The 11,843-nt window shown below is 37.6% G+C and overlaps 3 protein-coding genes across 3 annotated transcripts in view; 2 read left to right on the top strand and 1 right to left on the bottom strand.

Moving 5' to 3' along the window:
* Positions 1-11,843, bottom strand: part of LOC110377436 (dystrophin, isoforms A/C/F/G/H) — a 407,988-nt gene that overhangs the window by 190,188 nt on the left and 205,957 nt on the right.
* Positions 17-8,271, top strand: LOC135118525 (uncharacterized). The gene is made up of 19 exons (XM_064040842.1): positions 17-371; positions 528-800; positions 1,614-1,751; positions 1,900-1,929; positions 2,008-2,064; positions 2,192-2,572; positions 3,060-3,194; positions 3,638-3,664; positions 3,747-3,779; positions 3,898-4,038; positions 4,115-4,288; positions 4,470-4,562; positions 4,890-5,027; positions 5,107-5,136; positions 5,220-5,228; positions 6,385-6,924; positions 7,008-7,067; positions 7,730-7,777; positions 8,154-8,271. The coding sequence occupies exons 1-18, from the start codon at positions 236-238 to the stop codon at positions 7,756-7,758; spliced, it is 2,424 nt and encodes an 807-aa protein (XP_063896912.1). The 5' UTR covers positions 17-235; the 3' UTR covers positions 7,759-7,777; positions 8,154-8,271.
* Positions 8,432-11,490, top strand: LOC126053470 (uncharacterized). Its single transcript, XM_021336342.3, has 5 exons — positions 8,432-8,573; positions 9,584-9,749; positions 10,383-10,463; positions 10,823-10,980; positions 11,384-11,490. The coding sequence occupies exons 1-5, from the start codon at positions 8,537-8,539 to the stop codon at positions 11,461-11,463; spliced, it is 522 nt and encodes a 173-aa protein (XP_021192017.3). The 5' UTR covers positions 8,432-8,536; the 3' UTR covers positions 11,464-11,490.

Raw genomic sequence — 11,843 nt, 5'->3', positions numbered from 1 at the left:
TCTAGACAATAAATTACTCCGAAACAAATTGAATCACACGCACTAATACATTTAGTAATTACGAATATAGTAAATCAAACTTTACCATCATTAAAATGCCAAATGGCAATCATATACGATTATGGCTATGGTTATAAATATGCCTGCAAAGGTTTTCAGCCTACAGGCTTTCAGACAGAAACTATCGTTAATGATACTGGAACAGCCATAAGAGGTCTTAGAGCAACAAGCCGGGATGCAGGGCGGGGTCATTGGGGGCATCTACCTCCTTGCCTTCCTGTTATCCAAAGGCAGAGCCGAAGATATTGAAACGTCCAAAAGTATATCAGATGGAGAAGATGTCAAACAAACACAAAGTGATCTCAAAAGTGGTAAGACGTTAATATTTATATATAATGACACTAAATTAAGACTTTAAAATATATTTTGAAAAACAATCCTCAACACATATAACAGATTACACATATATCCAAAGTTTAGGATATCATTTCTGAAAAACAGTTTAGCAAATTAAAATATGTTTCCAGGCTCAAATGACGCTGGATTTCCAACTGCGCCATTTAACCCTTTCAATGAAGAATTAGGACCTTATTCTCCACCTGGCGGGGGATACTCTAACAATCCAGATCGGAATTCCTATCCTTACTCATCACCCTACCCATACAATCCTGGATTGAACTCTATGCAAGCGCAACCTGATGTTAACAATAGAATATATCCAGCAGGATTTAGTGGTTCACCTAATTTGAGCCCATATGATCAAGGACCAAACCTGCCACTATTTCCAACCCAAGGTGACCGTGAGTCCCATCTTCGTACGCTTGAGTCTATTTCTGTGAACTCACAATCTGTGCCTAGAACTAGTGCACGATCAGACATCTCATATTTCTCTTCATCTTACCCATATAAACATGGATTAGGTTCTAAACAAATTAATAGTGAACCGTATCAAGCTGTGCCATTACCAGATCCCACCTACTCGAAGTATGATAGTATGGTTGGACGTATAAACCAACCGCAATTCACCCAAACGAAAACTGATAGCCAGACATACCAATCAGCATTAGCTAGATATGAGTCTAATTTAAAGCTAAACCAAGGGCAAAATTTTGCACCATCTTTTTATCATACACAAGAAAAAAACCAGTATCAGCCTCTGCGCTCTAGTAATAATCCAAAGCTTTATGAACTTTCGCTAGTTCCATATAAGGAACTTAGTTTTCCAATTACAAAACTGAGTCCGCAACAAGAACAGACTATATCCAAACAATACGGCTATGGATCTGATGATGCTTCACTTATTTCTTCATTTTACAGCCACGCACTAAGAAGTAATGTATCTCAGGAAGACGTTGCTTCTAATCAGTCTATTCCAATACCTGATAGTGAATCTTCATATAAACAAACAGTTTCCAATGATACTAAAGAAATAGAGCAAAATGATGCACGTCAGTTCGTGCCAAGTTCGCAGGAAATTAAATCTGATCCTTTGTCGCCATCCTATTCCAATGTAAGCGAGTCAAGTGAAAATAATCCGGAAGTTGAGGATATTGATTCGAGTCCAGATGTTGAATCAAGGTTGCATCTGGCATATCCTCGATTGTATCCTTCAGGAGCGGGGACTGCAACAGCGTATGCTGCTGTCAGACCAGCAACCAGTGGTGTTCCCTACGCATATACTTCGGGTCAGAGACCGATTGTGATAGATTTCCCATCTGAAACACCTCAAAGTCCAGCTGGTGTCTTCACCAGTAAGTAAATATTTATCAGTATTATGGCCTCATAACGTATTTCAAGTATATTATAAAATAGATACGTATACATCGAAAAAGTAAAGCAATTAATAATGTCCGTTATAAAAAGTTTCCATTTATTTTACTGAAATATTTCATGTTTCAGACGCGCAAAGTTCGCCGATCGCATTCGAGGGTAATAATTTCATTTATAATAATTAATTACGTCATCTGTGTCTGGATAAAAGTGTTTAATGATTATGGATTGTTTCAGATGCAAAGTCCAGAGTAATATCTCCGTATGAATATGTATTTCCTAACCAAGTGCCTGGTAAATAATTCACTTAAAATAATATAATAGATAACCGCTATTAAATTATTCTCACAATTTGCATTTAATTAAATTATTTTTGCAAGATGAAACAAATTCGTAACTAAATGGCTACTATCATTTACAGGGGGAGAAAATGTAATCCAGTGTCAAAAAGAAAATGAGTTCCACCATTTTTGGTCGAAAGGACAGGGCTGTTTTGTCTGCATCTGTCTCAACGAATACGGACTGCTGTCCCCCGTCTGTGCAAGTTGTGGTGGATGCGACAACCCTACGCCGGCCACCCCCGAATCAATCCCTCCGCTGCCTGAAAGTATAACTATCCAACCAGCGTCCCCGGAGCCCTATGAACCTGTCCGGATAGTTCCAGTCCAACCTGTGGGTGCAGTGGATGCTGTTCCCACTCCAGCACCTTCTCCTGAGTATGCAGAACCTCCGGCGTCTCCATCTCCTGGACCAGAATATGTTCCACAGAATATTCCAACGCTTCCTACACCAACACCTGGAGGTAACTACTTCAATACTAATATCTATAGTTCTTCATAAACATTATACCAAACATATGAACCATCCGATTTCTCATTGAAACGCCTTGAGTAACGGAGTTTTCATTGCTTAGTTTTAACAACACAAAAAAGAGCGAGGCTAGACTTTTCAATTTCAGGAAGGTTTTAGTAGGTCTCATAGGAATCCTATCAAGGTCTAAAAATAATATTTTTCTGAGAAAGATTAACGATCTTCCTGAAACTGCTATCTTATCTGTCGTTTTGATTAATAACTTAACGTTAAGAAAACGCTTCGAGTTTCCAACTGAAAGTAACATTTTAGTTCTGTTTGGTCATACGTGTAAAACTAAGCATTTTATTTAATAGTCTCAGACTGGTGCCGTTCCTGTTATAGTGGATTGCGAATATCTTTAATACTAAAAAAAAACTGTTTATTTGACATCATTATTTAATTTGATTATTCTCTGACAAAAGCTCAACATTTTTCAGCATCATGTGACCCTTTGCCGAATGGAGAGCCGTTTCCGAATCCGTTGCATCCTTGTCAGATTTGTGTTTGCAAGGAAACTTCCCTCACTGGCAAATTTGATGTGCAGATAGAATGCAAAGAAGACCCACAGTGCAGTAAGTGTGGTTTTAAATCTTTAAATTCATATTTTTAATCAAATTTCCGTGGAAGGGGTAGGACTTTAGTGTGGGACGCGACATGCGTCGACACTCTTGCGCCATCTCACCTTCCCGGAACTGCATGTTGTGCTGGCTCCACCGCTGCACAAGCAGAGAACCTCAAGCAAATATAGTAACCTTATAGGCAATTACATGTTTGAGCCGTTTGGGGTTGAAACTCTAGGGCCGGTGGGGTCCGAGCGCGCACTTTCTTGCCAGGGATATTTCCCAGCGCCTGGTTGACACTTCCCGGGACCCAAAGGCTGGCTTTTATTTCGCAAAGAGGTTGAGCATTGCCATCCAATTTTCAATTAATGTAAATATTTTGTGAATAAACAAGGTTCCTTTATTCTTAGAAAAAAAAATACAAATTCTTACATTCATAATTTTTCACGTTACAGTTGTTCCAGACGACGTGACCACCTTACGTAAGTATGATGAGATACAACTTTTTGAAATTTTCAAAGATTTATTTTATTTGTCATGCTTGAGGTTTATTTGTCTTTACAGCTCCAATACCTGATGAGCCCATGCCGATTCCATGTAAGTTGAACTTGTGAATATCTGGAGTGTATTTTATAATTATTATTTTCCTCTCATCAAATGATTTGCAATTTTATATAAACTCTAGAAAAGTTAAAGCAATAATTAAACTTTTCAGTACCTATGTGCGAGAAGTTACCAGAAAATGTACTATTCCCCCATCCAACCGAATCATGCAAGCTTTGCAAGTGCGCTAAAAGTGTGTCAGACACCGGCGTTCCTGAGCAGCAAATAACGTGCTATCCACATCCTGATTGCTGTAAGTTTATTTTTCAAATATTTCTTTGTTATTTACAAGGCTAGTTTCTCATCATGCGTATATTATCCTTAAACAGTGCCAAAATTGGAGCCGGTAACAGAGTCACCTCCTCCTCCTCTGCCTATCCCAATAGAGCCTCAGAAGATACCGCCCGTGCCTGAACCGGTTCAGGAACCTTTCATAAATGAGAGGGAAACCTACTCGCCAGCGGAGCCAGTGCCACTGCCAGAGATCGTGACAATAGAACCTCGTGAGTGAAACTTACAAATAAGTTCAACAACCATCAGTGCTGAGATTAAGTCATAAAATAGTTTTAGCAAGCAATTCGATATATTTTTTAAGCCTACAGGTTATTCCTATTCTTCTCTTAATCGAATATCTTCCTACTTACTTCATCCTAGTTTTTAATTATTATGTTCTATCTTTTGCAGTACCGTGGCCTCCAATAACGACATTAGCACCAATAACGACGCCGGGACCTCCATTAACTCCTCGAGCTGGACCTCTGCCAGGACCCTCTCCACGTGAGTTTTGTGAATCTAGTCTTGAAGCATGAAGACAAGGAATTGGAACTACCAGAAGTACAACCCTGTCAAAATACGTAATAATAGCCAAATTTTATCATCAATAAGCAACTGAACATAATATCTAAACAAGAACTATATGATTGTTTGAGTAGATTATTACGATGCATCTTAATTTATTTTATGATTTATGAAAATAAAATGTTTCATACAATTAACTATGACTTGAACTATTAACATATCCTACGTGTTTTTCAAATAGTATTGCAACACTTCAAGGATACTTTCATCGATATGACGAGGTCATCACTAGGATTGTTTCCCCAGATGAGTCGTGCCTGCCGTACCCTCCCAATCAGATGTTCCAGCATCCTTGGGATGAATGCCAAATCTGCATGTGCTCGGAGGCTATGGCTGCAGGACTTACCAACGTTGAAGTCAACTGTTATACCAAGCCGTCTTGCTGTTAGTATTGTTTTAATACTTCGAGGATAAATATGTAAAGCAACACGATGATGTTTAATATTCTTGCCAACTCTTTCAGGCATAGAACCACCCGATGCCGTAAAGAAAGGTAACATTATTCAATTTTCCATATTATAATGTATTTAAACCCATCTTTATTTTCCAATTCAAAAATGTTATCTTATTTTTCAGCACTTCCAGGTAACGTCAACTAAACGAGACTATAAGTAAGCATGCGATTAACCAGAATCATTATTTGCACATCTTGTGGGATTACACCTATTAAGCAAACGTTTTCGTTTCAGATTAAATTCCACCAGTTCAAGATACCCATTTAAAGTTCAGCGCCCAGTGGACAGTTGGAAAGTTTGCGAATGCGTGATAACTGTCGATTTTATGCCATCGTTCGCTCGCTCGTTTGCACCCCAACGGAACGGTGGCCGACAGGGGGCGACGGGGATGAAATAAAAAACTCGTATCAACTTGAACATTAAAAGCAAACAAATAAAGTAAAAATTTACGAGCGCCTGCGACACGCCGTCAAAATTGCAGATACAGGTGACGTAAAAAAAGATGGAGCAGAACTCGCCCGTATCGGTGAAAGTTCACTGAAATTTTAAATAATGAAAAGCAAAATTTCGAAAACTAAAGTTTCATTATTCCAGAAAACTGAGATATTTCACCGGCGACAAAAAGTATTTCACAGACCAGGGAATGAAACGGCATAACAGTTTTTTTTTGCATTGAATACATTGAATATAGAATCAGGTCTAGCGTTGCTTAAATTAAACGTGACACCCATTTATTAGAGAGGAAACAAAGCTTTACCCAAAAATTACGTAAAGCGTCCTCTGGCCTGAAAGCACTTTGATGGCAGATAACAAAACAAACAATGGTACATAAATCAATCGTCCTCCGAGATAGCGGTCCCTAATTAGTGGGAGAGCATTGAGGAAAACCAATACGGTGAATCGTTTTGGAAACGCAATAAGGGCGAGGCCGAAACGGACGATGAGCGGCAATCGAGCAAACTGACGCGCTATAGATTGCCCCTCAAGTGTATTGACACCTCGTTGTCCATTTACCGAAGCCACTCACCCCTGAACGTGATAGCATGGGAGTAATTGTGTTCCCCATTCAGGTGCTGCTCCTGTTATCACTGTTTTATTGCACCACGTTAAAATTCGTTTTATTGTTGATGATTTTTGGACAGAGTGGAACGTAAAAATTTAAATCTGGTCGCAAAGTGTTTTAATTTCACCCGTTGTATACAGATGTTTTTGCTGGCATTACTTCAATGTTAACGAACCCAAATGTAATGCAATATAGTTCACTTTTTAACAATTATATATTTCAGGTTTCAATTTGCCGTACCCAGGTCTCGGCAATGCTGCCGTTAGCCCTGATGTCTCATCTCTGCCCAGTTCACCAACCGGTGTCATTACTAGCACTTACAGACCTCCACCCACTTACATTCACTATACTCCAAGACCCGCGAGCACCTATCCCAGCAACAAAGCGCCCGTAGAGACTCTGCCTCAACCACCGGGATATTCATCCCAATCATTTCCTAGATTACCAGAGACAGGCTTTCCTGATCCAACTTCAAGTTATCCCTACCAACCGAACTATGCTTCTTCTTACGTTAATCAGCAATATTCTGAATACCCTCCCCGACTGCCTCAGCCAGCTAGTGCTTACAAACCCTCTGGCTATGAATATCCTCCGAACTACCCGTATGGAAGACAGGGTTACAAATTTGACCCAAGGTTTTCACTAGTCTCGTCACCGAATGTGTATTCTTCAATGTACGGGTACAACGCACCCCCCGCGTACCCTCCCGGGAAAGGAGTATCGAGTTATCCGCAACCCCCGGTTTCAGGACCTACTCCAATAAGTAAGATTTAGAACTACACTTAAAGGTTTTAGAGTTTGTAAATCCTAGTGTGGCATAGCATTAACGCTGTTATTGTATTTCAGAATCTCCAAGTTTGGTCCCTAGCTATAGTCCCACAGCACCACGTTCAAAGTCTGGCAACGGTAAATATCATTCATATTAATTATTTAAATTGTATTGTTCTTTATAGTACAAATGCACACACAAATATTTCAATACACAATCAGAACAGAGAGGTTACGTACAAAGGCGGGCTTAAACAAAGTTAGGTTCTCCAATAGCAAACATGTACATAAGATACAATGCAACCATTATACATAAACAGATACATACAAATAAGGTCATGTTGTCCGAAAATGTTCTTTAGTTCAACTCTTGAAGACATCTAACGATTAATTAGGTATTACAAAGCCTCGCAGCACGAACAGAGTAAGATCCATCATAACGACTCAAGTATTTATTATATATTTCAGAGGGGTCATGCCTATTTAAAATAGAAAAGCTATTGATCACAATATGAAATACGTTCGGATCAGCATGCCCACAGATGTTTACAAGGAAGGCCCAAACTTTAGTATAATTTTTAACAAGCGCACCCCGTAATCCCGTGCGGATCCTTCAACTTTTTGGACATAAATTAAAAATATATTAGGAGAGCAGATGGTGGGACGCCCGCCATGCAAATTATATTTAATCAAACTTTGAGCCTTTACTAGTTATTGAATTTCTCTTGTACTTTCTTTGAACCCTGTTCGGGGTTAGCTAAAGATTTGCTTATGTGATCATAAAAAAAATCGTTTTCCAGATGCATCAGACGATTTGGATGACACGTAGTAATTTTAACGCATGATATGTAAGTATGAAGGATACTTAGAAACAAGACTTTACAAAGAACTAAGACAAACTCGATTGGAACAAATAATTAATATGAAACAGCTGAAACTGTTCGCATTAGAAATTCGAGCGAGTATTTCGAAATCACGAACTAAAGCAACGTATTGAGTTTAACGATCGGTATTACTGCTTACAGAAATACTGAAACAAGACTCCAGATTTACACTAACATGTTCCTTATGAGTTAATTGGAACTGTTAGTTTTAACCACAGAGTTAACTAACAATTCTGAAATAGTTATCCAGCTACAAAATTAGCGATTTCTAATAAAACCTTGTCTGAAGATACATAAGTTCAAACTGAAGAAATTACTAATGATATCATGATTGTTTCAGGATATAATATTGTTTAAGAAGACGACAAGGCCTGAATTGGACTTAACGAGTAGTTATAAGAAGTGTGCACAGCAAGAGATGCTTCAAATTATCTTAGAGTAAAGCAGAAGCATCGTAATTATTGTTTTATTTCAATTCCTTTAGTCATTTAGTTGGTATAAGAAAAATATGGAGATATTATAAATAAAATAGACACAGATACTTATTTCAAAGCTGAGGATGATAAACTCTAAAACCGAAAAACATTAGCCAAATTCACTTTCGCAACAATCATAAAACACATAAGTTGGATAAAATAAAAACGCAGTTTAGTTTAGAGCTGGCCCGATAACAGAAATGATGTAAATGTTGTTTTTGATAAAATATTTAAGTATGTTTAAATAATGTTAGTGTGGTTCTTCGCGATTTTACTTTTATATGGTAAGTTTGGTCTATTATGTTAGCTATGTCTATTACTTCTTCAGTAACAGCAGGACTATCATTTAACATTGCAACTGTATTCAATGAGTTTAACTGACGCCATTTTCCTTTCATTCCATCTAAAATGTTATCAAAGTTAATTCCTTTCATCTCATATCTGTTTCATTTGCAATAAGGAAAGTGAGCGCCTAGATAGAATGAAGCAAAGGACTCGACATTTCGCATGGCATGCAAAATGACAGATTTTCCACGTCTTATTAAGTTTTAGCGATTATGTTCTAAGTGAAAACAGTTTAAACTTCTCATAACATCAGACGGAAACATAATTTGAAACTTAGTGTAGGAGTAAAAACGTCTGAGAGGATGCTCGCGTTTTAAGGAACATTTCCATTTTAAATATGATAATGCTTGCGATATTCGAACTTTGATGATGGGGTGAATATAGTTTTTCATCGCACTACGATGAAACTAAATTAAACTAAAGATTTAATTAGTTTTCGTCAGTTTCTGTTATAATCCGCCATTTTTTTACTATAGAGAAGAAAGTATTAAATAAAGATAGTATTAATAAATAACTTATACCTGAGTTTAAAATCTTAAGGATGCTACGTACAAACCATGCAAAGACTTTATTCTAGGTATGCACATTTTAATCATAAAGATTCTTGCACCTAATGAATATTTTATGAATTCCTACACTAAACCTCACAACGCACGCCTGCGCCCTTAAATAATATTACATTGCTAGTACATACGGTTTCTTATGTTGGACACTTATCAATTTGGCACATAGGTATAATATTTATACATCTTGGATTTTTTAAATTGTTGAATAAACAAAGATATTTACAAGTTATAACAAAAAAATGTTTTTGGTACCTTGCTAGTACCTCTAGACTAAAAGGCGAGAAAAGAATTCTTAATGGGCTATACCTGCCTTCTTATAAGACCAAAAAGGCTGAGTACATGCTTAGATGTTTAACTGCTAAAACTTAAATAAAACATTGCAGTATCAAAATGCCCGGGCCAAACCCCGTACCGCTTAGCTCACATCAATCAGATGGATGTGGCACAGTTTGGTGATGCAGAGCACCGAGGACCCAACTGGTATGATTACACGGAAGGCTCACAAGGAGCTGCCAGTACCCTGGAGGAAGATCAGGCAAGTTCTACAATGTGAGATTCTTTTATTTTCTTTAATATTTTGTTGTAGTTTCACCCGCAGATGAAAATGACCCATTCAACGGTGAATAATTTTTCGAATCAGTCTAGTAGCCCCTGAGATAAGCGCGTACAAACCAAACTAATATCATATTCCTGCTTTATAAATATTGACTTTGATATATAGAATCTCAAGAAGATTTCATAGAATGCTTTGTGTTAAATAGCAAAATAAAAGCTTCATGATGTTTCAAACATAGTGTCTTATCCTCTTATTTTAATTCGCTTACAAATAAATTGGCGAATAAATTCAGCCGACCATGTGAAGCTGGAGAAAATTTTCTAGTTCAGCGAAAATACCCATCCTTATTTATGAGATAATTTATTTGCGTGCGCTATGAGATAAATCAGGGGAACGACGCCATTTTACATGGTCAACCCTTCTTTGAGATGTTTCAGCAATAACTGGACATTATCCTTATAAGTATACTGCGTGAACAAGGGTTGAGTTTTTGCTTGGAAATCAAAAATACTTCGGAGTTTGTGATTCATTTTTAATTTTAGCTTAAAATATTTTTAATTTTTTATTCGAGGTTTCGCTACGCATAATGATTATTTTGAGAAAGTTGATATTGCAATTGTTTCCAGAGAACTATCGACGGACGAGGAGGAGTCGAGTTCAGAGACAAGTAGCGGCTCTGATAAAGAGACCAGTGAGAGGAAAAGAGCGTAAGAATTTACGTTTATTATTTCGTAAATATTATTGTTTGTTCAGAAGTTTCCACATTAGTTTAATGATTGTAATCAATGAAATTATTTAATAGTCACCTCCATATTGAGTCTTTAGAACTACTATCTTGTTTTTGATGAATTTGCTAAAAATGTTCTTATTAAAGGACGAATCGACAGAGAAGAATGGAAACGAAAGACATATTGCGTCGACCCCAAATAAAATAGGGAACAAGGCAGGAGGAAGAAGAAGTTCTTATTAAAGTGATCATGTTCCGAAGTCAAAATCAAAGGCTGAACCTTTTAATTAAACCAACCAGTATGCAATAATACACTGTAACTGTTCTCCTCGTTTCCAGTACAGCATTATATCGCGACTGCCATCCATGCCCACATGACATGCTGAAGAAGTTCACGAACATCGGCATCAAGTGGCTCTGCGGCGCCTACCAGCGAGCCCGGCGCAGCTTCAAGAGTGACTGCATGATGAGGTACAGGAACTGCCAGGATGGCACCAGTAAGTGGACCGCAAGTACTCAATACTTAAGGCTTTGTAAAAATTCTATATTGTGGTCCATTTTACAGTCTAGAAACAATGGACTCTCCATATAAAGATGTTGGAGAGTTTTAAGTAGTTTATGTTAACATGAAGGTGAAACTATAGCATGCTCTAATGTCTTAGCAAGTCTTTTCGATGGCGAGAGAAGGTTGAGTAGCCCAAATTAAGGCTTACTTAACATACTATATCCCAAAAAAAATACCCTGAAAATCGTATCTAAGGCTTAAAGTGTTGCTGACTACCTTTCGTGGTCAAGTCTATTTTATCCAGTACAGGCTGTTCAAAAATATGATCACTTGCATGGACACAGTATTCCCAAAATGTTTGAAATTTCACTATTTATTTTTGTATAATTTTGCAGTGTTCATAAAGCTACACGACCACAAGTGCAAGAACGACTCGTACCACGGCCGCAGCTGGTTCTACGTCTACGGTCTATGATACTTCTGTTGATACTAATAATAAAATTTGTTTTACGTTCAATTGTATTTGTATTTTTTAATCTCTGTTTGCTATCCCAGAAATATCCTCTAAATTCAATAACCTTCAGATTACAGGAAAGCGTAAATAAAACCGAGTCTTGGTTATGCTGGGTCAAAGTAACCTCAATATGGCCAAAGGATTCGATGCCCAGGATCTTCCAAATCCATTGTAGGCAGAAATGTATCTTCCTTGAAAAAACCCGGTTCTTAATAGAATCAAATATACATTCCTAAACCTATGGGATCCCACAGTAAAGTGCACCTTAAATGGTGTACTCAAATAATCATTTTGTAATGCTATATGTTAGGTAAGTATCTAAATACCTAGGAGATTCTAGA

Source organism: Helicoverpa armigera, chromosome 23, assembly GCF_030705265.1.
Source record: "Helicoverpa armigera isolate CAAS_96S chromosome 23, ASM3070526v1, whole genome shotgun sequence".
NCBI classification, from domain to species: Eukaryota; Metazoa; Arthropoda; class Insecta; order Lepidoptera; family Noctuidae; genus Helicoverpa; species Helicoverpa armigera.
This window is presented reverse-complemented; position numbering and strand designations above follow the sequence as displayed.

Coding starts and splice junctions, on each gene's coding strand:
- LOC135118525 (XM_064040842.1), top strand. CDS start 236: ATGCAGGGCGGGGTCATTGGGGGCATCTACCTCCTTGCCTTCCTGTTA. Junction 1,752..1,899: donor TCCAGCTGGTGTCTTCACCA/GTAAGTAAATAT, acceptor TTCATGTTTCAG/ACGCGCAAAGTTCGCCGATC. Junction 7,068..7,729: donor ACGTTCAAAGTCTGGCAACG/GTAAATATCATT, acceptor ATCGTTTTCCAG/ATGCATCAGACGATTTGGAT.
- LOC126053470 (XM_021336342.3), top strand. CDS start 8,537: ATGTTAGTGTGGTTCTTCGCGATTTTACTTTTATATG. Junction 8,574..9,583: donor CGCGATTTTACTTTTATATG/GTAAGTTTGGTC, acceptor AAAACATTGCAG/TATCAAAATGCCCGGGCCAA. Junction 10,464..10,822: donor ACCAGTGAGAGGAAAAGAGC/GTAAGAATTTAC, acceptor CCTCGTTTCCAG/TACAGCATTATATCGCGACT.